Raw genomic sequence first — 25,212 nt, 5'->3', positions numbered from 1 at the left:
TCGGAGGAAAGAATTAAGCCTAAACTTTTGCATTAACTGCTGAGAATTGTCCTGTTAGTCAGTAATAATTCTTTTGGCGAAGGTACAATCCATGTTGCTTTTCTTGAGATAAGTGGGTCTTTGGACTGGAGTGCGATGTCACAAATTCCTCCGTTAGCAAATTATTCACGGTCGAGCAACTGTTGTCTTCTGTTCAACTTTTCAAGTGCCAGTTTTATCAGGCAACTCTCATGGTGATACAAGTCAGTTGTAAAGGAAGACTGCAATTTCTCAAATTTCGGAACTGAAGCATTCCTCGTTAGTTGCTACTTAGGTCATCGCTTTTGCATGGGGTGCTCAACTGGCGAAATCCACTCCACGGTGATGACAAAAATCAAATGATCCTGGCACTTTTTCGGCGCTGATCATCGAAAAGTTCCAAATAGTCCACAGAACGCTTAATCATCGACTCTTTTCAAGGTGCATTCTTAAATGTGGGATGTAAAGCGGCAAAAAAAACAAACAAAACAAAAACACTTGCAAAGATAACCTTTTCGTGACCCTCAGTTCGCTGCCTTTGTTCCATCGCCTCATGCTCAGTCTCAGTCGGGTAATTCATTAACTTTTATTTCATGATACCCAGATTCCAGCAGCTGTAAAATTGTAAAAATGGACGTATAGTAAAAAAGGAAAACGGTCGAAGGACGGGCTAATGAGTTCGACTTCATCCAACTTCCTTTTTTTCACGGTGACATACGAGACTCACGGAAATATGACACTTTTCGCGGGAAACAAGCCGTTCTATTTATAAATCTACTCGGGAAAGGGTTGACTCAAGAAATTAATGGAGATGGAGGCTCCATTTGATGGGCTCCTGATTAGACCAAATGCGAAAAGGCGACACGCGGCGTATTGCCTTTCTCGCGTGGGGTGATTTTCACGCGCGCTCGCGTTTCGCTCACTCTACTATCGCTGAGGTAAAATGGGGGACTACTCGTAGTCTATAAATTAGCAGATTTGGTATAAGGGATTGTAAGTTTGCCTCTACAGGAAAAGAGGAAGGTAGCTAAAAAGGTAGCAGATAATTGTTGTGCATTTTAGAGGAAAGAATGCCGGTAGTTGGTTTTCTCAGTTTTTATCAGAGCCGTGTAAGCGCGATTAAGGGTGTCTAAACTGTGCCGGTTTAGACCCGAGTCTATAAACTAATAACTCCACTTCAGCCGGAGTTATCCAATCTGCTATAACAATTTTTATACTTACCATGTTCATGTTGTTCGATTTAAATATGCCCTCTTTTAGGAAGAGGAGTCCGTGCCAAGCATTCAGCAAAACAGCGTACTTCGTTCACAGGCTAGGGCTTAATTAATGTGCCACTTATTCCTTCTTTTATAGGCGAAACAAAAGTACACAGTAAAAGGAGAGGTCCCATTACAGTACCTTGGAAAATAACGTTATGCGGTAATTGTACAAGGCCAAAACGCAATGTAAGCAATTTCATGATTACTTCAACGACTGAAACTAAAAAGTGTAACAGATCCAAGGAAATTTTTTGACACCAACCGTGGGCTTTGCAATCATACATCAAGCAAGTGCTCAAAGCTTGATTTAGATTTTGCTCTAGTATGACAGTCTTTCGTCAGGCGTCAGATACTTAAATGGCTATTCATTCACTGAGACAATAAAAGAGCTACAATTTATCTATTTTGTATTTATTTTAACGCGGAATACTGCATGACAAGCTGATATAGGTAGTGGATCCTTTGTTCAACACTGATTGCATTTGATTGATACAGTAGGATCGAAAGTATTCCGATTACGGAACACGAAGACGGAACTATTCCCAAAATCAAGGGGAAACCTCCTGATAATGCTTTTGATTGAGGTAAGATTTGTTTGGTTACATTAGACTTTAACTTCTGACACTTTCGGTCATATTCTTAATGATCGAAATTGAGCCATGATGTTTTCACCATCATCATTAACAACATGTCATTACCAGAGTAAAATGAGTCTTGCTAGCCAGCTATTTTTTATTGTATTAATCATTTTTAGTGAAAACATTAACGATAAAACGTTACATGATGTTTCGGAGACTTACCGTTATTTGTAAAGTTCCCATGCAGCCTTACAACAACAATAACAAACTTTATTTGCATGACTCTAACAAAGTATAAGTATTTTAGTTAGAGCGGTTTTCACTTGACTGTCATAAAACCAAAACCAAAGTAAATACACTAGCCAACCAAAGGGCGTAGTAAAACCAAAACCAAAACCAAAACCAATCCCTTTCGACAGTCAAGTGAAAACCGCTCTAATTCTTTAATTGATTGAAATAAGTTTAAAAAGAAAAAGAAAAAAAAACAAACAAACAAAATATCAATCGTAGCTTATCCCTTAACCATCCATATGAGTAGTTATTCCATAGACAAAATCAAAGCACGTTGAGATAAATATAATTAATAATTGAATATTTTTAACATTGAAAACGTTACAGTCAATAAACCTGATGAAGACTGGTATTGGCCAGTCGAAATATCGCAACTTAACTCTATTTCACGTTGTTTGATCAGTCCCTGCAAAAGTCTTCTTGAAATTTTATATATTTTGACTGATCACGATCTTTTTGGATCCGACGTTGAGCAAGATTGTGCCTACACGGTTTTTGCAGTGTTTTTTTTTACCTTAACTAAACATTTTTAACATAGTCATGAACTATAGAGGTTTCGCGTGATAATAGTCCTATAGAAATGAGATATTAGGTTTTATAAAGCCTTTTCTCTCACGCGGTCAGCAACTACGCAAATCTATTGGAACGAAAAAAGTTTTTACATAAGAAAAAGGTTCAGCAACCACAGCATTGATTTGGGGTACCAACTTGGCCGTTTCATTGTTATGGGACACGAAACCAACAGACGTCGGGACGTCACGCCATTTGAAACGCTCTATTTTAGTAAGACATGATAACGCAGCAGTGACGTCATGGACTACCCTACCGCCTGAGCTAAGAACAGATCTTCAGCAAAGAATTTAACTCTTTTCCCTGAAGTTAAGACCAGGAACTCTTTATCTTGGATGGTCGCCAATGATGGAAAGGAGGGACCGTAACTTACTTAAATTAGTGCATAAGGGACTCAATACCAATAGGGAGATTAAGCACCTAGTTTACGGCAAACAGCGAGACACTCAAGTTGAGAATTTTCAAAATGAGAAATGAGCAGATAAACACAGCTTAAAACAATTGTTATGGATAAAATTGTCGTGAATCTACCGATTCTCGTGTAGTTCTAATGAACAGTAAACGATAAGTAAATGGAAAACTTGGTCACGTGGTACAAATTCACGTTTGCCGTTTGCCGTGCCGTCATACTTGAGAATAAATCAAGAAACTAGTCTGCACACATTGCTTCCCAGTTTTACCATTAGGCTGTCAATCCCACTTGAAAAAGGTACCTTTCAGGGGCCGGTTGCTCGAAGCCTGGTTAGCGCTGACCGTTGGTTAAGAGGTATCAAAACGTATAGGTTTCCATGGTATTTAACGCTGGTTAGCACTAACCATGCCTCGAGCAACACGGGCCAGGACTCTACTGCAAAGATTTTTAATTAATAGCCTTCCTGGTCACTTGAAAATTTGTAATAATCCCAGACATTTTTACGAGGAAGTTAAATCATTTCTTCTTTCCAGATCGAGTGCGCACTTAGGATTCCTATTGTAATATTTATATATTTATTTTTCAATATCTTTATTTATCTATTGGATTTTTCCACTGCTAACACGCTGGATATATTAAAATTCTAACTCCGAGGGCTTTAGGGTCAAAATTGCAAATAATTCACGACGCCATTGTCTCGCAATTCCCAGAAGAGACTTGGACACGAAGAAAACCAAACTGAATATAGAAAAATGACCAGAAAGCCTCGGAGTCATGTTAGAATTTCAATATATCGTACGTGGGCTTCTGTAAATGAGTTACATTTATCTTTTATCACTAGTCTGCTTTTTTACGCTTATTTAATGGCGTACTGGCCCCAACAAGACGCGCACAGGAAACTGATTAGGCTTGATTGTACCCACAAGGAGGGCGCGTTACCGTTTTTACAAGAGCCCTTTTCACGGCCAACTCCCAAGACTGATTTAAAATTCAAGGCTATCAGTGGTTATCAAGCCTATGTGATAAAACGATATATCATAAAATGCTGCTCATAATAACCCAGCTACGTACCCCTTGAATTAAATATTCCATTTCTGGGATAAAATTATTACGGTTATTTACTGTGGTACAAAAACTAGAATGGATTGCAACCGTCAGTCCGGCGAACGTTTCACTACTATTTGTTCAGTAACCGATTTTACATTAATTTTTAGAGCGACATGTCATCATTTCTAATAACCATAAAATAGTTTTTGTTTATTTTCACATATTCAGCATTATTTTAAACCAGAGGGCGGTTTAAATAACAACGACAGTATAAGACAAGGAAATACTAACAGCGACAGTTATTCATCAATACAAAAATAGCCATGGTATATGGTAGAATCGATTCAGGCAGCACACTGGCAGTCTATAGGCAATGTAGCACATTTTGAGATGTATTTGGCTTGTGGATAGCCAAACACTACTTGACAGGCGGGGTAACTATAACCTTTAGCCAGCGCTCTATAACAGGCAGTGTGCGTACTATAACAATGGACCTTGTCGACATATTTCTGCCTGCAGGAATCCCACGTTCTCGCTTCTATGTAGTGGAAGCACGGGTTATTAGCGTCCCTAGCGGTTCTATTGTGTGAGGCGTGTCTGATGGGAAACTCGGCTTCAATCTTTTCGTCATTGCCCTCTTCGGGTTGGAAGACAACGCGGCTTTGAGAATCTTCGGCATGTAATTGATGAACTAATGGATGGTTTCGATGCGATGACACTTGTTGCGAAAACGGTTTGGTAAATGACGGGCTAGGACCACACAGTATGATAAAAAAAGAAAGGAACAATTGCTGAAATTGAAAAATATGCGCGTTCAGAAATGAGTAAAGTAGGAAAATGAAGGAAAAAGTAAAACATCTGAACCATAACATTCATTTTAATTGAAAAAATCGTTTCATTTTCTTGTATTAAAATGAATGTTTTTGAAAAAGTAGACTGTACTATATCCTAGTCTTATTAAGTGCTGCTAATTCGTCTGATTACTTTTACTTTTTCCTGGCTGCACATCGCACAGAACTGCAACGTTGAATTTCAGTAGACATTTTGGAAGCCATAGATATAAGTCACAGGACAAAATTAAATTGACTCAACCTAGATTTATTCTAAATTAATAAAATTCGCTGCAGAGCACCTTACAATCAGTAGGATAAATGTTTTTAAATGATTGTAACACATATTTGTATACAGTTTTGTATGGAGAAGTTTCCCTGTTAATAAGGGATTAGAAGCTAGCTCATAAGGCCCGTGTTTATTTGAATTTATATCCATAAATATATTCCCGTGTTATGTGAGGGAGAATGCCGGTAGCTAGTTTTCTCAGTTTTTGTCATAGTGTAGGCTTGAAGTAAGTCTGATTAACCCTATAAACTCTTATCATTTAAAATCATTGACTCCATCAATAAGTCCAGCCCTGTTCCTCAGAAGATGGTCAACTTTAACCCAGGATTAAGCCAAATTCTAAGCAAGGTTTCCTCCTAGGAGCATGCAACTCGAACTTCCAAAATCTGAATGTCGAACCTTTACTCCGAGATACAGTAATGATAGCACAAAATGTTACTCTAAGCAATACATAGAAAGGCTAAATGCAAAAACGGAACAAAATTTTAAATTAATCCCATGGATTAGCGCTAATCAGTCTTTCAGGAACCAGGTCCAGGCTTAATTATTAACTCGGGGTTGCCTACCCTACTAAACGATGTGTACTTACTCTATTCATGTTGATGTGATATGGTCCTTTTAAAAATAAGGCTACGAAGATGAGTCCAAGACAGCGTACACTATGTTCAAATTTTGTTTTGCAAGGGAAGCTTAATGTTCACAGCCACTACGGTTCCTTCTTTTATGGGTGCAAACAACATGTGGGCAGTAAAAGGGAAAATTACATTTCTCTCAAAAATCCTCTGTTTCTCTTGTGGAAAAAATCGTTTCAGCAAACCCCATGATTAGTCAAAGACAGAAAAAGCAAGGCGTACGCTCATTTCGAAACCGGAACAGATGAAAACAAAAATTTTATCAAGACAAAATAATGGCATTACAGATCATTACAATCATACAATTCAAGCAAGTGCCTCTTTATAGGCTTGACTTAAGCGTGTGTAAACCTTTAGTTACTCTACTCTAGCTATAATAACGCTGCCGGTAAGTCAGACACTTTGAAGATTCTAACAGTAAGCACTGTCAAGTTCTTCCGGTATTAGTCGAAGAATGCATGGTATGTGAGCGACTGACTGAGAAGTACCGTTTCAATTATCTGATAAATGTATCGATAGAGTAGGATCGAGAGTATCATTTGCGACTATTGAACCATTTCTAAACTTAGCATAAAGAAGCCCCTCTAATAATTTTCTCCATTAGAGAGCATAATTAATTTCGGCTACAATGCTATAATGTGCGACAACATTGTAATTGACGTTACTGTATAGGAGCGCGTTTTTCAATGTGTTGTCTTATTCGTGAACTCATTCTTCTAATGATTTTAATACCACCAGCGACGTCAAGCTATACTAATAGTAGATTTGAAACAAGTTTAAATCGTTTTTAAAGCTGACACTACCATTTATTAATTGATTTTATATTTAGAATGTCCATGTAGAATTTCAACGGCAACTGACTTGCTCTGTTGCATTACAACCCCCGTAGTTTTACTGATAAAAATAACTTGTGCAAGAAAGTAGGTATAGAACCTGCATAACAATGTGATGTCGATATCTTAATTATAAACTCGTGGATACAGTGTGGAGATTGCACTGAAAAAATCAGATCTAAAACGCGCGACAAGTGTACAGTTGATCTCAAGTAAAGACAATTACGTCATGTTGTACTCTCGCTGAGAATATATATAACTTGCCTTTCATGAAGAAAGCTGTAGAGAATGAGGTGAGGAAGGGAGTATAGGGTCTATCATTAGTTGAGAGTACCATTACCTAAGTTCTCTCAGGGCCTTTTTGTTATTATGAGATTTAACTGCGCACGATAACGAGCGCCCGTGCTAACAAACATAGACCCTTTGCTTACGGAGACTGCTGGGGATAGGTAATTTAGATTCATAACTCTTCAGAGTGGATGGACAATGAAATATGGTGTGACCATTCTCGTGGAAAAATGACTTTTAGCAGTGCCTTCACAAGCTAGGTATTATTATTTTTCAGAACTGTTCACTAACTAGATTTGATTCAATATTTTTTCTTATGTTTTGGCTGACGCAAATGGTAAAGTGGTACCATAATATAAGTGTGATACGCCGTGATTAAACAAATTTTTAAAGCATTACAGTTTTAAGCCCCGTGTAACGGACGCAACATTGTTAGCCGACCGCCCAACATTGTTGGATGTTACATGTTGCGTTCGTTTGCACACCCTGTTGCATGTTGTTGCGTGTTGTTGGGAGTTGCTGTAAAACCGGTCAAACTTTTGAGCCAAAAACTGTTTCGTGATCCCCGTACGTAGCGCAACAATGTTAGATCCGTTTGCACAGCTCTTCCAACATTGCTTGGGCTACGCGCGCACATTACACGTGGTTTCTAAAGTCTTAAGGGTTGTATCCTTTCCCACGATGCACTGCAGGTCCCAACATTGTTGGGACTTGTTGCATCCGTCTACACAACACTGCAAGCAGAGACCCAACAAATCCCAACGTTATTGGCCCAAAAATGTTGGGAGTTGTTGCGCTCGTTTGCATTCACATAGCTTTAAGAACTAGACAAAATAATCATCTTGAACTTATTAGGATTCTAATGACGGCTGTCATTCAAACTATGTACTGTAGACGCCAGTTTTACAGTTACAAGGCAGCCGAGAATTCGACCTATTCTGATTGGACTTCATAATTCGTTTTCTTACTAAGCCAGGAGTTTGCCATGATTCTACCAGTTTTAACCGACAATATGTTGATGAGATATTAGGAGGAATTTCCCTTAATGTCTCTCAGATCACTGTAATGAAAAAAAGTGGAACTGAAAAAGAAGAAGATGATGATGAAGAAGTTAATCAGCAAAAACGGATATGGGCACTAAGAAAATTGTCATTTTCAAAATTAGTTCGTGACTACTATATGGTGGTAATGAAGTAATGTCATAATATTAAAACTTAATCAGAACAAATAAACGCTTTTCGTCTCCATTTTTATAAGCTATGACCAAAAACAAAGTTGATGTTGTTAGTTCTAGAGAAAGAGTAATTCTCAGTAATAACCTGGCGCACTAAAACATATCAGAATATGAGCTTAGAATTCAGCCAAGAAAATTTATTAGATTATCATTCTACGGTGTGTTACAATCACAACTCCCGCTAAGTTTTATTCCAGACCACTGACATATATAACCTGTATTTATTTTCAAATGCGTTTTAGCATGACAGTTTGTCGTTCTCGCATACATCAGATCATTTACTGTGTCTTAATTCTCTTAAGGGATAGATGTTTAGCTTTAATTTTTTTACTTAAAATTTATCATCACTACGCAATATGCTTCATCAGATAAACCAGAGGAAAAAGTTCCAGGTCATATTAACCGCTTAACTGACTGGCGGCGCATTGACAACCCAGTGTCAACGCAAAACACTTTCCTATGAAGCTCGTGTTCCGAAAGCCAAGCACTGCTACACATCTTTCTTGGCTTTTGTAACATACTTTGTGAGACACAAGACACTTGATTTCGGAAACAAATTGATTTCTGCATTTGTCGAATCTCCACACCCCTTTTTCGTAGCACTCTAACACTAGGTCTCGTGAAGTGCGGTTATGGACAATTGACTGATCGATGTCGTTAGCTTCGCTCAAGACGTCACTCTCCTGGCTCACGCTTCCCGCGCTTTCCCGGAGTTGAGTGGCAGGGTGGGACTCTTCAGACTCTGGGTCACTCGGGTGACTGAGTGTTTGGTTTTGAAGAGATGGCTTCTCAAGGAAAAAAGATTTTGTAAAACCCAGGATAGAGCTTGCCAAGGCAACGGCAAGACACAAAACCACCTGTTTTGAAAGATGTTTAAAATTTTAAAATTTTGTTTTATCAAACTTGCTACAAATATTACATTTGACGAGCAAAGCATGAAAATAAAACCCAAACCAGTGGTGAATATTTGCTGACCACGTGAGTTATTGATCAAGTTTTAAGTTAGTTTAATTGCTGTTTTAGAATTAAAAACTACTTCTAGCTCAAAGGATCTTTAATGTTTTAGTAGTGCAGTAAATGATGATGATGGGGGGCTAAGTCATCATGCATTAGTGTAGTAACTTAGGGAGTGATGGGGAGCCTTCACTAAGGCTGCTTTATATATTTTGGATTTCGGTTGAAAACTTAATCCCTTGCATTTTCAAGATGAATCTAGTGTCCTTTGAGGGTGATTTCCGTTTGATTCCCGTTTTTAATTACGTTGACCTTCTTCTCTCCCTAACAGAGAGACTGAAAGAAATAAAAACTAATATTAAACCGGAGTCTTTGGGACCAAAGGACTGCTTGTAATATACAGAAAAGTGTATGCATTGTGGAGAATTCCGTGGGGGACGTAGGTCAAATCACATGGCGAGCTCACCCTTTGAAAATTCCGTGACCTTGCGTAACATTAAGCTAGCACGTCACTTACCTTGGTTGAAATAGTCATTCTGAGGTTCACTTGTTTGAACGAGAGGTTCTTTCTCAACAATGAAATTACAACTGAACGATAAGCAATGAGAAACGAAGGGCAAATGTCGGCGCTTATATCACTTGCTGAAGCTTCCTTTTTACAGTATTCTGTACATTAATTGATTCCAAAATAGCAGATAGTAGGCTTTCAGACAGGTTAGTAAAGGAAATTCAGTAAAATACATAGAAACCAAATCTCCTCTCAAGGCCCTGAAACACGCTGAAACTTTTAGCTCTATGAAATGTGTTTGAGTATAGCAGTGCAAAAACAAACAGACAAACCTATGTTTTGACTCTTTGTTTAGAGAGACAGTTTGACAGGCAAGAAAAATTTCATTCTACTTCTGCATCAGTCGCAAAGAGGGCACACAATCATGGTGAAACAAGAGTGAGTTTCACCATGAAGTAACACCAGCTCGTAAACCTGGGGTGCCCAAGAAGCTCTCGAGCTGTTTAATTAGCTTACCGGCGAAACAAGAGATCACTCTGACCCAGCCTGCCCAGCCTCAAAACAATAGCAGGTGTGCATCAAAGGTTTATGAAAATAGAGGTTTCTGAGAGGATCGTGCCTCCAGATATAACTGGTCACGCTACGGTAATAATGTTATCAATGATAATAATAATAATAATAATAATAATAATAATAATAATAATAATAATAATAATAATAATAATAATAATGGTAATTTTATTTTTTAATTAATTCTAATAGTTTTTTAATGGCGTGAGCACGTTAGTTTAGTTTAGTTGAAATGAACCGTTTTTAAACTGAATTTTTTTCCGAAAATATATATTTTTAATGAAATGAATTTTTTCAATCGAAATTAAGTCTTTTTTTTAATCGAAAGGAATAATGTAAATAGTGCTTTGACTGAAAAGTTTTTTTAAGTGAAATTAATTGTAAATAGGATTTTATAGTTAGCTTTGTTAATAATAATAATAATAATAATGATAATAATAATAATAATAATAATAATAATAATAATAACATTTATTAAACTCCTTTTCATTGCTGGTAAGCTGCGTAATCCAATAAGTACAAAGCCACTGCTCCCGATCAACTGAGTCACGCAAATTTTAACTAAAACGTTGGGGCTTGGCTAGCGTTCAGACTGACCCATAGAAAATTTCAAGCGAACTGCATCTAATTAAAACAATCGTGGAGACCGTTCGAGCAGTTCTCTGGAATTAAAGAGAACGCCATCATCGTGGCTGATAATCAGTTACATTATTTTAGATTTTCCGAAGTAGTGAATCTATTCAACTCAACTGAGCTTAATCCAGATTAATGACTTTGAGAGCAAGGTTCGAAACGGACGAACGATTTATGACGTAGTAAATGTTTTCATTCGTTGTTTACCACCATTTTAATATTACTGTTACTTTTCAGTTTTTTTTATAATAGATGCCTCTCAAAGGTTGTACATTGAGAAAAGTAAATTTCCAATGAAAAACGGAAGGCAACTCGCTTGAAACTTGCAAGTTATCACTCTGCAATAGAGAGATCAACCTGTCTCGTGCAATTCATTTTTACACTGTATATATTATTTTAAAGAAATTTAATACCATACCAACTTGCGTGTATACCTCACCTTGGAGGCTAGACCTTATTATAGCTTTCAGTGGAGAAGGATATGATGTTTTTTATACTTTTTTTCCCTTTTTTTCTATGTAGTCAGGAAAGTCCACCTGTAAGACGCCTGCAAGAGCTATAGGAAGAATTCTCGATAATTCTAAATCATTTTCAGGAGGCAATAAAGCCAAGAAGAGAAGTACTCTCAGAATATTCATCTGTTCTTCCTTGGATTGAAAATAAGCGACACTGCGCATGCCCTTATCTCACTAGGGTGATCGTGTCGAAGGGGTCTCTAACGACAACAACCTTTATTTGCATGGCTATGGTACCAACTTGGCCGCGTATTCATTGTTATGGGACACGAAAATGGATGTGACGTCACATGAACACGCTCTAGTTTAGTAAGACATGATAAAGCAGCAGTGACGTCATGGAATACCCAACTGAGCAAAGAATAGATCTGCAGAAAAAAATTATCTCTTTTCCTTTAAGATAAGACCTTGGATGGTTGCTGATGATGGATGGGACTTACCTATTAAATTAGTCCACAAGAGACGAATCAGACGCCGTCATACTTGAGAATAACTCAAGTAACTAGTCTGCGCACATCTCTTTTTACCACTACGCTCTCGATCCTAGTTAAAAAGGTACTTTTCAGGACTCTACTGCAAAGATTATGCATAAATAGCCTTCATGGACACCTGTGAATGTCTAATAATTCCAGAAATTTTTTGCTGGGAGGTTAAATTATTTCTTCTTTCTACATACACTAAATCTCGACTTTTTCACAACCACAAAATGCATCTAGTAGCCTTTTTGGGCCTTCTTACGACCGAAATGAGAGATTTTCCATTTTTGCTCCCCTTTAGCATACTTCAACTAGTGAAATCCGTACCCTTTCATCTTAAGCCTGAAAATGGCACCCTTTTCTGGCGGACCCTTCCCGTGTAGGCGATTATAGAGATTGCCCCCTGGGCATGGGAATGGCCATTGTCGTCTCAGCTAGAGAGATTTCTAGAAATCAAGAGTTTTTCACATTTGACTTCACAGGGCAAAGAAACTCGTATCCAAACATCGCAAAATTGCTAAAATACAGTTCTCCAATCTGCTTGATGTCGTCAAGCGGAACCTTAGATTAATACTTCAGAACCTCATCCCCTCTTGTATGTTGGTGGATTGGCGGGAAAGCTACTCGGTCACTGATGCCCGCCATTTTTAGTAGAGATGGACCGTCCTCTGACAAAGTCTCCAGCTTACCAATGAAGTCATAATTAACAAGGCAAGGATGGCAGATTTTCTCGTATTGACGCCAATGGTGATCGCGCATTCTATAGTGAGAGTAGTGTTTTATAAATTCATGGAAAGAAACCACATTCTCTCCATTAGAGATGTAATAACGAGGCCAGAGGAACTTGAAGTATGGACAAAAGGACTAATGATTTAGCGATGGTGGTGAAAACATTCGTGCGTTAAGGGACTCATTCGAGCCCTGATTGGATGAAGTGTGATGGAAATTTGCATGGACCGAGATTAAAAACTCTAGTGTTAAAAAATATAAGTGAGAACAGTTTAGATCTTGGAAGGACTTGGACAGAGAGACAATTTTCGTTTATTCGATTAATAGTTTTTGAATTCGCTTGGTAGTATTTTTGTGAATTTGAATTCGGTCAAATTGTGAAATTCGTAGCTAAGATTTTGTGTACAATTTTTGAATATAGTTCATTCTCATCTAGTAACTCTCTGGAAAATGCGACCCCATTATAGTCGCTTCACTCGTGAAAATGCGGCGCCATCCAGCGGCACATCCCCATTAGCCTCTTATAAGGAAGTAGCTCCCCGCCCCCCGGGCTGCCATGCTACGTGGGCTAAGCACACACGAATACTTGTACATTCTATATTCCTGCATGCACAACGAGAAGGACGAGTAGTAATCTTTAGACCACAGCATCTTCATAGATTATCTTTCGACACTACGAAATTTATAACGACCTCACTGACCTCACTATTTGCTGGAATATCTGACTGATCACTTAGTTGACCCTCTGGATCGCTCGCCATTTGCTTCGCCATTTGTTTCGCGACCGGCACGAAAGAGGCGGTAAGATTGGTAAGGAGGTTAACCAAGCTGACTATTCCCACAAGTTCCATGAGGTTATAAATAATGCGACATGTTTACGTATCATTGGATAAGAAAATTAATGTCGTTTTCACCGACTACCGCGACATAAAATTTAAACTCACCGCACACCGCTTGGGCTCTGAAAACCGCAATACCGTACTTTGAAATAAAAATTACCGCAACACCGCACCAAAAAAAACCCAATACCGCAATACCGCAAACCCTTACGCCCCCCTCTTGTCAACTGTCACGTTTACCATGTCATTTCGTGATGGAGACTTAAGAATGATCACTGGCGTTTTTTAGAACTGACTTCACAGGGCCCAGGTACTCGTATCCAAACATCGCAAAATCGCTAAAATACAGTTCTCCAATCTTCTTGATGTCGTCAGGTGGTATCTGAGAGTAATTATTCAGAACTTCATCACCACTTGTATGTTGGTGAATTGGCGGGAAAGCAGCTTTGTCACTGAGTCCTCCCATTCTTAGAAGGGATGGGCCGTCCTCTGAAAAATTCTCCAGCTTACCGATAAAGTCATACTTAACAAGGCAGGGATGACAGATTTTATCGTATTGACGCCAATGATGATCGCGCCTTCTCTCAGGATCAGAGAAGTATTTTATAAATTCAGGGAACGTAACCAAATTGCTTCCACCACGGACGAAATCACGAGGGCGATAGGATTTAACTATATCCTCTCGAGCAGATCTAGTTAGTTCTCTACTTCCTGTGCTTTTCCCTAAGAATTTGTCTTTGAAGGCCGAGAGCAATCGATGGAGAGGCTCACGAACAAAGAGGAACTTGAAGTAAGTCTTCAAACGTATCACCCTTTGTTCTTCTGTATACAAATATAGAGGTATCAAATTCCTCTTTCCTTTCAAACCCATCGTCCAATAGTGAACCTGAAAAAATAGAGAAAATTCAGTGTGAAAGTATTCACAAAATTCAAAAACGATGTTGCTGAATTTTTTGAAGGGTGTGTTAGAAATAATTGCTGGTTATAACGTTATAATTAGGTAAAAACTTTTTTTGGCATGGAGGCATACTCGGTAGTGGACTGAACAGCAGAGGCTGCCAATAAAACTCACAGTACCCTCAAGGCCTTGATTCTTCATTACAAGGTACTAGCCTGCAATCTCCCCCAGCTCCCTTAATCTCGCTATCGTAGCACCGCCTGGATCAGTCTACATAGTAATTAATAAACCACGTAAACCACACCTCATCTTGGCGGGAAAAAGTGGTAGCTGTCGTCATTCTACTACAAGTTGTAGCGAGAATGTCTTAGTGGTGGGAACAAGTTATCAAATATTAGAAGTTTAATCATTTTGCAACCTGGAAAGGGCTAAATCCTCTCCAATAAAAATAACTGCACTAATTTTCAGGTGAAAAATAGTACAATGAAGCTTTCCGGGTTGATTTTTTTTCGAGAACACGCGAAAAAAACTTTAAGTTAAATTTCGTACTCGTAGTTGTCCTCTTCCTCAAATCTAAAGCTCCTTGTAAAGTAATTAATGTCGCGGGCAGCTAGAGGACAATAGTAGGTGTCCTCTGTACATCATATCTGTACCCTAAGCTGAGACGTCAGCATACAAAGGTACCAGTCGCTTCGATCCGCTGTAGGTCCGGTTGTGAGCTACTGTCACAGGGAGCAGAGGAGTTCTTTGTGACCTTGATAGAGAGGAGAAGTGTGACGTCTCGTTACCATGGTAGCAAACGTCTGGATCACAACAATAGACCTCTTTAGCTGGTATATTTGTTTTACCTATGCAGGTCATGTGATAATACTCTAGAGAACTGTTTCTTTCAAATTTCGTTTTATTCACCTGCATATCTACGCATTATTTATGAAAAGACAAAGGGTCCAGTTCCCCTGGGACCTCTTTTGGGAAAACAAAACATACAAGCTGAAGAGGTTTATAGGGGGTTTAAGCGAGGACGATGGCGACGGCAACGAGATCGGCAAAAAGTAATAGATTTATATGGGCAAAACAACAACTTTGCAAGTGCATCACGCTTTTTTGCACATTTCTTCAACCTGTTCACAGACCCTCTATTTTCTCCTCAAAGTCCGTCGAGCGCGCGTGATAAAATATAAACCGCAGGAGATTTATTGACCGCCGCCGCTTGTTCTCGCGCGCTCGGCGATGTTTTTGAAAAGAACGAAAAGAAAAATAAAACAACGACTGTGTACAGGCTACATTTCGTAGCCGTCACTGCACGACTACGACGTGAGACCTCCTGCTTTATGGAGTAGGTGAACACAAAACAAACATTTTCTTCTTCTTTCATTTCAGATTCAACCCTAAAAAGTTTCGTCAATATTTCACAAATTAAATGAAACTGAATAAGATCGATGAAGTTTTAAACAGTGCGAATTCACTTTTTCAGTGATATAATGCTTCCATGGCAACGTGACGTAACGGCTTCTCCTCTTTATTGCAGTTAAATTTCCCAGCTAACAGCGCGATTCGCCTTTGTTACTGTAGAATCGAATATGAACATGACTGATCAAACCGTTGTAAGATGCTGCTATAAACCGTGTTAAAAAAACATATATACCGCAGATCTAAAGAACTGAACACGCCAAGATCGTGCCTCGCTCGGAAAGCTGAATGCGTCGTCCTTCGAGCGACGCTCGTTCCCACCGACCACTAGTCTGCTACACAGCCGTTTCTGTGTCGTCACGCAACGCTCCTCCCCAGACTAACCGACCACTGGATATTATTTTATCAGGTCTGTAACAGGATCGCTCAAGTTCATATTCGATTCTACAGTAAGCAAAGGCGAATCCCAATATTTATAGGTGAAAAATTTAACTTCAATCAAGGTCACAAATAACTCCTCTGTTCCCTGCGCTACTGTATGATATATGTGATATGTGAAGAGACCACACTAATGGGGAAACTTCCCCCGCTCTTTTTGAATTATAGTGTGTGTTAGCACGTCCGCTTCAAGTTTAAGTTATACTTACATCAGCACCTCTCCAAGTTTTATTATAAAGCTGAGCAAATATCTCCTTCATTGTTGTACTTGCTACTTTTGGGATTGCACAGTAGATTAACTTGAATCTGTCATCTACGAGGACAAATGCAAAATTTTCTCTATTGAATTTAGGATTTTTGTCAAATCTATGAGTCAGGCAATAATCCTCCACGATTCTCTTTCGTATTTCTTGCACATGAGCAGCATCTGAAATAACATGGAAAAGAAACTGTTCGTTGGAGTGTTATCACATGGCCCGCATGGGAAAAAAACAAAATATACCAGCTAAAGAGGTCTTCCAGCTGGCACATTTGGTTCATGAATAAGCCAGAATTCTAAGCTAGAATTGGGAGAGAAATTTTTTCTGTTTGCTGTGTTTATAAGCTACTGTACATTCAAGATTATCCACAACGAGGTACACACACAGGTTTGTGGTTACTTCTTTGCTTGCAAATAACTTGTTAGAGGCTGGGAGATGGGTGTCAGTAATGTAAATTTTGTTTTAAATGGCTTCTTTGGCAGGCAACTTTGTTTGTTTATTTTCTGTACAACGTTTTGGGGTAAATGGTTTCAGGAAATTCACAAAATACTTCTATTAATGTAAAATATAATTATGTTTTATTTACGATACTAGATAGGTCTATTTATGAAGGTATGCACTTTTTTAAAAATAATAAACTTATATAAGTCAGGGGCGTTCATAGGCATTTTTTTGTTTGTAAGCCTTGGTGGAGCATATTGAGGGGAGATACAATATGGGCGCGTTAGCGCCTATTAGGAGAGCCCAAGGCGCGACATGCTAGGGGGTCCGGGGGCGTGCCCTCCCGGAAAATTCTGAAAGTTCAAGTACTCTGAGATGTAATCTGGTGCAATCTGGGCCCTTAAATTAATCGGCAAATGCCAGGATTCCATATTGAACAAGAAATAATGGAATATTGATAAAAATGCAGCCAGTCGTGGTTGTGGTCAAAAACAGCAACAACGTAATGACCTGACAAGCGACACATTAGTTGCAAACATATCTGAAATCTTGGTGGACTCAAAGAAATCGCGAATGCTAGACGTTTGTTCTTTTTGGTGCGTAATTCGCGAATCACGGCTTCTACATCAATGGGTATGTCTCTGTAAGCATACATCAGAGCAAGTGCTGCGAGTCACTCTGTTTTCATCGTGTAACGTAAGCAAGTCTTCACTCTGCGCATTGTGCTAAGAGATCGTTCGGGGGTAGCAGTTGACATTGGCATTGTCAGGAGGATGGTAATAACTGTGACCACGTTGGGATAAAGGTCCGGATCGGTGTGCTGGAGTGTCTCTGTGAGTGTTCATGGTTTTTCATCAGTTGAACGAGACCACTTTGTTTGCCACCTTAAAATTTCATTGTCAAAGTCTCTCTTCTTTAAAAGATCGGTTTTGTAGATTTCATAAAGCTTATATATCTTGAACTCCGCTGTTGAAAGCATTCAGCTTTGCTGAAACAAGATATTGTCCTAAGAAACGATTCTCTTGTGACAGAAGCCTGTCATTTAGTTCTTGTACGAGATGATCGACCAGGCCAAAGGAAAATACACGGCTCTTTACCAGTACAACTCTTTTTTAAAAAAATATATATCATACCATCCGAATGACTTCCAAGCCCCTGCTTATTTGCTAAAGGCAGGTACACCGCTGTAAGTTAATAGTTTGGATTGAACTTTGGCACATATTTATTAAGAAAATGTTATATTTGTTCCCACACAACTATAAAGACTTTTTGGGGTTATTACAGTCAATTTTTAGATTCAAGAGATTCGGTTGGTGAGTGAAGTAATCTATTTAAAGCTGAGTTCCTTTTAACTTGAGGGTTAAGGCAATGCTGTGGTATTTGTTGTTGATTCAATAATAAAGGCAACTAAATATTGACATGTACTTTATTTATTTACTTTTTTCAAAGAAGATGAACTCAATACCAAATCAAACAAAATGTAGTCGTACGTAACAAAGTTTTCTGATAATGAATGTATACTAAAAGAAGATACCAATAGTTTGCCTTTAAAGTAACTGCATCAGTAGAGTGACAATAAATTGAATAAAGATCTTATTCATGGAAAGATCTGGGCTTTTTACTCCATTGGTTTAGCATATATAATAGACCTACCAAAACAAAATCATAATTATTCTCTTCTTGTACCTATAGGGTTTTATTTTAAATTTTTGTCCTCAAAATATTAGTATCATCTAGCACTAAAGCATGTGTGGTTTTTTTTTTTCATCTTTTTGAGTTCTTGGTTAACGGTATTTGGTAAAAGAAGATCCTTCACGGTATCGCGGTGCAGTTCATTTGCGCAGTCTCCTAACTAATACATGTCAAAACAATATGCTACACAAAACACAGTAAGCCATAAAGGTTAATAAAACTACGCAAATTCTGACATTTTACCGATCAATTCGACGTCTTTTCACGTTTCCTTGCAATGACTGAGGTTGCTAAAAACATGCTTGAGATAAAGAAACACTCGAGATGGATACAACTTAAAGTAAGCGGGACCGATCAATAAATGCGGCATCAGTTGGATTCTTCGATTTTCGCCATAGCCTTATTTCGGTATTTGCCAATTATTCTCACAGTTGCGGTATTGGGTGCAAGTCACTCATCGTGAAGTCAGATGGATTCCCTTTGATGAACAACTTAACTCGAGGTTGCACTGGATCGAATATACTAGGTGTAGTTTAAATTAAGAAATTCAATTAAAATGAAACGCTGTTACTTTAGTATTATGGCATGCTGAATCCAAGGTTTGCCCTTTTTATATACGGATTAAAGTGCTGTAAATTTTAAAAGCTGGAAGATGAACTACTCAGTTAATCGTACCTTGACCAACTGTATATTCTTGGCCTTCTGTTACGTTTTCGTGTAGCTCGAACCGTATTGTCTTTCCAGTTCTCGTAGACGATTTATAACGGTAATAAAACAACCCGGAAATCACCGAGTAGATCGGCAACAAAAAGAAGATTGTTTTAAGAGTCTTGAGACGTCTCATGGTGATAGAGTGAGTGTAGTCTGTCCAGGGTTACCCAGATGATCGGAACGTTGTTTTCGTGCCTTTTATCTTGCTTCTCTTAACAGCGAGACAAGAACACACACGCCACGTAGCAGTCTCCTCCTCAGGCGCTTTGTTTTTAGGATGGTAGAAGCGAGCGCGAAACGCGAGCGACTGGTGATAAACCGCAAGGGACCATGGGAAGGGTATAGCCTGCCAGATCTTGTGTCGTTTTCTTGGCAAAAAAGTCGTTTTCTTGATACGGCTCAGTTTTTGTTCTTTTAAGTCTTGTAAACTTTAGGTAGACAGGTAAATGGTTCAAAATTCGCAAAACCCGAGGTAGAAATGGCTGCAAAGTAGTCGGATTCTTACGAACCGAAGACAGGTCAGGAGTTGATTATGAAGACCACATTAGGGCCATTTATACGAGGAAAAATAAGGCGCGTCTTACATAGGACGCGTCTTAAATAAGACGCGAACTTTCTGTATAAACGGCACATTTCGTCTAAAATAAGAGGGCCATTTATACGAGGAAAAATAAGACGCGTCTTACATAGGACGCGACTTAGCTAAGACGCGTCTTATTTTAGAACAGCCCTTAACACCTGTTCTTAGATAAGACGCGTCTTAGCTAAGACAAGAAAAACTTCGTATAAATGACCTTCGCGTCTTACGTAAGACGCGAACGCATGGTACGCATGCGTTAATAATAATAATAATAATAATAATAATAATAATAATAATAATAATAATAATAATAATAACATTTATTAAACTCCTTTTCATTGCTGGTAAGCTGCGTAATCCAATAAGTACAAAGCCACTGCTCCCGATCACTGAGTCACGCAAATTTCAACTAAAATGTTGGGGCTTGTTTTCATTCGTTGTTTATCACCATTTTAATATTACTGTTGCTTTCAGTTTTTTTTTTTATAATAGATGCCTCTCAAAGGTTGTACATTGAGAAAAGTAAATTTCCAATGAAAAACGGAATGCAACTCGCTTGAAACTTGCAAGTTATCACTCTGCAATAGAGAGATCAATCTGTCTGGTAAAATTAATTTTTACACTGTATATATCATTTAAAGAAATTTAATACCATACCAACTTGCGTGTATACCTCACCTTGGAGGCTAGACCTTATTATAGCTTTCAGTGGAGGAGGATATGATGTTTTTTATACTTTTTTTTTTCCTGTTTTTCTATGTAGTCAGGAAAGTCCACCTGTAAGACGCCTGCAAGAGCTATAGAATAATTCGCGATAATTCTAATTCATTTGCAGGAGGCAATAAGCCAAGAAGAGAAGTACTCTCAGAATATGTTTTTGAAGGCCGAGAGCAATCGATGGAGAGACTCACGAACAAAGAGGAACTTGAAGTAAGTCTTCAAACGTATCGCCCTTTGTTCTTCTGTGCAATTATATAGAGGTTTCAAACCCATATCCCCTTTCTTACCCAACGTCCAAAAGTGAACCTGAAAAAATAAAGGGAAATCATTGTGAAAGTATTCACAAACCATGTTCGGTGAAGTTTTATGAAGTGCGTGTTGGAAATAACTGCTAGTTATTTAACTAACAAAGAAGCCTTGACTGTGTTCTGTTCTATAATGTAAAGCACGCAGGAAGAGGCTAGTGCAGAAAGAAGTGTAGAGGAAACACGAGACGTAGTCGAGTGTGTACTTCTTGAGTACTCTGGTCGCGGCTTCCTATAAGTACTTTACAACGGTACAACAGATCAAAGCACAGACAAAGCTTCTCTATTAGTTTTATGATAAAGAGTCCGTTAATCTCCCCACGTATTCCTTTGAAATTTTAAAAATAAACTATTGGCAGATGACGTGACAGCTCTAGCCCCGTTTTTTACACTCTCATAAAGCACGAGTTTTCGACCAACCAGAGTGCGCGTTATATCCGAACTCTATCTGTAGAACGTAATAACCTGGGCACTGAAACCCTTTTTTGGCATAATGGCATACTCGGAACCTGGTTGAATTTTAAAGGCTGCCAATAGAACTCACGGTAGCCTTAAGGCTTAAATTTTTCAAACAAAATGATAAAAAGTGGGGCTCATATTTCCACGCGACCAATGTGAATGTTATTTTTTTAGTATGTAACTTCCGCCAGAATGTGGTAGTTTGCTTTAAAGATCACTAATCTTTATTTACACATTATTATTCGCTCGAGAACTTAAGGCTGGGTTTGATTTTGTTTTAACGTTTTTCTTTAAAATTTCAATCGTCTTCCGAACAGATATTTTCCAAAAATTGTCGTTCGGGGCTCCTGTCTGATAAGTGAAATGATAACAGAGGTACGGTAATGACGGTAATGGTAGACCACACCACCGGGGAAACTTCTCCCACTCTTTTCGAATTGTAGTGTGAGCTCTTTTACGCCCCCTTAAAGTTTAAGACCGTCATACTTACGTCTTCACCTCTCCAGGTCTTATTATAAAGCTGAGCAAATATCGTCTTCATTGTCGTACTTGCCACTTTGGCGATTGCACAGATGATTAACTGGAATTTGTCATCAACAAAGATAAATCCTAAACTTTCAGCGTTGGCTGGAGGATTTTTCTCAAACTTATGTCAGCCAATAATCCCTAATGATGCTCTTTCTTTTTCCTTGTCTATGCTCAACTTCTAGAATGGAGAGTTATTGAAGTTAAGTAATCATAATAATACTTATAATATTAACAATTAATAAACGAAAATAACGAAAGAAACCAAAAGGAGTACTATCTACATAAGCAGTTCGGTCGAAAGTACCCTGCGAGCAGAGGCCCTTCGATCTGCCTAGATAAGTCGGGAGTCTTCCCGACTTATCTAGAAAGATCGAAGGGCCTCTGCTCGCAGGGTAGGTCGAAAGAAGTAAAGAAACTGTTCTCTGGAGTGTTATCACAAAACATACAATCTAAGAGGTCTGTAAGGTCACTTTGTACCTGATTGAATTTTACCGAGGCCGTAAATATAGGTTATTGTATTGTATTGTATTGTATTGTATTGTATTGTATTGTGCTGTACTGTACTGTATTGCATTGTATTGTATAACGATTTAATAGTAGCACATTCACATTGGCTTTCGTCTAAAATTCAGGAACGAACTGGAATATTATATTTGAAAACACTGATCAAAGTGCTGGAGTAACTGGAGAAAAACCTCTCGGAGCAATGGCGGGAAGTAAGCACGAACTTAAAACTCACATATATACAGGAACTAGTCTATCACCTTTCCCTTATCTTATAGTTGGGTGATGTATAAAAACAGCACTCAAAACCAGCCGGATCACCCTTTTTGATAATAGGGTCATCCTCCTAGCCAGGCCAACTTTCAGGCCAACTTAAAACGCGTAACAACATTTTTCACGTTTTCGTTGACCGTTTTACCGTAGCTATAAATAATAATAATAATAAAACAATTAAAAAATCAACCCGCCAGTGCGAGATTGCAGTTGACGTACACAAAGGAAACAACAACAAAAAACAACAACGATAACATCAATTGCCGAACTATGCCATATATCACCTCTGTCAATATACATTGCCTTTTTGAATTAATTAAGGATACAAATGCTGATATTAGTTCCTTACTGGCAAATGATCGCAAGTGAAAGAGAAATTTATCGATAACACGAGACATAGCCTAGTGCAGTATTAGAAATTTCGAGTATGCCGAGTGCAATATTAAAAATTTCGAGTCAGTCGACTGCGGTATTACAAATTTTGAGTTCACTCTTCACGCGGCCAAAAAGTGTGTTTATCTCGTGGCGGTAAAACACGAACAAGACGTTTCTTTGAAACTCCTAATATGTATTCAAATTGCGTACACTTCATCGCAAAAGAAAGTGAAAGGAAAGATGACACAATATTAAAATTATCCTTTTAAGTTCATGAAACGGTCGCTCTTGCGTTACAGGCAATTAACACGCGTAAAGAAGCCAATAAGCTTCCATAATATTAACACAGAGCACGAAGTTTGAATATAATCTACTTTCACTTTTTATACACTGTTTTGTAGTTGAATTATTTTTGTCGTCAACGAGAAAGTGCCACTCAAGCCTCCAAGCAGCTTATCCTGTACCTGAGATTAACCAAGTACTAATATCTCCTAATTTCGAGTTCAGTTTGATCTGTTAACTACAGTTACCTGCACATCACTTAAGCGAATGATTATTTTTAACATTGACAGTGAGGTTATTTACTTTAATTTCTTGCCACCTGCTTACGTAAATTACAAATACACCCCACTTATCCATTAGTATCAGGTAGTATTATGTTCTCATCTTCCGTTTTAATTTGTTACAATTGCAACTGCCCATCAAAGTACCTACTGGGGCCCTGGCTTAACAAATATATAACAAATATATTATAACAATATATAACAAATATATCTATTAAAGAAAAGGCAAAGAGCATCTCATTTAAAGAAAACAATCATATTACGTTTTACTTTATCTTTAAGATTTGTTCGTTTGGAGGGGATTTGTACAATTCAATTTATAACTCACAGAGTGTTCTACGTTCGTGTCACTCATTTACCGGCCCTGATTCATTTTAGGTCATTAGAAAAGAGGTTTTTCAAGTAGTATCTATACAAATCAAGTGGTAATTGTCCTTAAAATTGTATTATATCATGTTTTTGTTTGCTTTGTTATTGTGCCCTCAAACTATTGTGGACTTTGCTCCTTACAAACTAGCGAGCGTTCCCTTCGTTTGACAGCTACAATTTCGAAAAGATGACTCCTGTTACAGAGAACGAGTTAGCTTATTTTAGCTGAGGCACTTGCACTTGCAGATCTTCAGGCTGTCTTCTATGGAATTTTAGGAACTACTCGGACAAAAAGAACGTTGGGCGATGACAGATGTAAATGACAAGGAATAGGAATAGGCCAAACTATCTTAGAAAGATACACCCTGATAAATCAAGCCAGGTCATATCGGCTATCGGTAAATTCTTAGCAAAAACAGTGAACATATTAGATTCGAAATACCAAAAAATCAAAAGAAAACGCTTGTTGTTCAAAGTCGACTCAATACAAACTTTGTGATCACCATGTGTATTACTGTAGCCTCTGGATCCCTCTCTTCTTACCCTCGCTTTTAAGTCCTTCGCTCATTTCGGTAGAACAACAGACACCTTGAATAAGCAGAAAAGATCTGTTTTATCATAATTTACGAAAACGAAAATGATCATTTGTTCGCCGAAATTCCCTGTATCTGAAAACAGACCTCAGACCTCCATCTTCATTACTTTTCCCAAGGGATAACGGACATTTAAATAAGAGACTTCGTTTGGGATGGTCTTGGGTTAATTCATCTCCAAAGTATATCCAATGTGATTGCCATCATCTCCATCATACGGTATCTTATGGCAGGGACCTGTGGCAAACTTTCATCCATAAGCTCACTCGAAGCTGTCATTTAATTATAGTATGAGCAATAAACTTCCGTTTGCAACTCCAAGTTGGTGGGCGGCTCAGATGTAGTTTACTATGAAGCAACTGGAGCCCACGGTTTAAGAGGAAATAAGGCTCCATCTTCCTTCTTGGCTCCACCAACTTCCTTGATAAAATTCCATGACTGTGGTAAGTCTTCGCCTGGGCTCAGTGACGTAATCAAATCGTAGCGTCTATCTGTGCTATGGATCATGGTTCCTGCCCCGAGGGAAGACTCTCATATGAAACTGTCGGGGATACTCGTCGTCTCGCTTAGGGGTGTAAATTGCAGACA

General features: G+C 38.4%; 1 protein-coding gene across 1 annotated transcript; it reads right to left on the bottom strand.

Moving 5' to 3' along the window:
* Window positions 1-13,150: 13,150 nt before the first annotated feature.
* On the bottom strand, window positions 13,151-21,960 carry LOC140942194 (carbohydrate sulfotransferase 12-like). The gene is made up of 4 exons (XM_073391159.1): window positions 21,910-21,960; window positions 20,943-20,961; window positions 16,461-16,678; window positions 13,151-14,391 (listed from the first exon to the last, which is right to left on the bottom strand). The coding sequence occupies exons 1-4, from the start codon at window positions 21,958-21,960 to the stop codon at window positions 13,768-13,770; spliced, it is 912 nt and encodes a 303-aa protein (XP_073247260.1). The 3' UTR covers window positions 13,151-13,767.
* Window positions 21,961-25,212: the final 3,252 nt, after the last annotated feature.

This window comes from Porites lutea, chromosome 6 (genome assembly GCF_958299795.1).
Source record: "Porites lutea chromosome 6, jaPorLute2.1, whole genome shotgun sequence".
NCBI lineage: Eukaryota > Metazoa > Cnidaria > Anthozoa > Scleractinia > Poritidae > Porites > Porites lutea.
The sequence above is the reverse complement of the archived record's forward strand: the minus strand, read 5'-3'. Positions and strand labels throughout refer to the sequence as shown.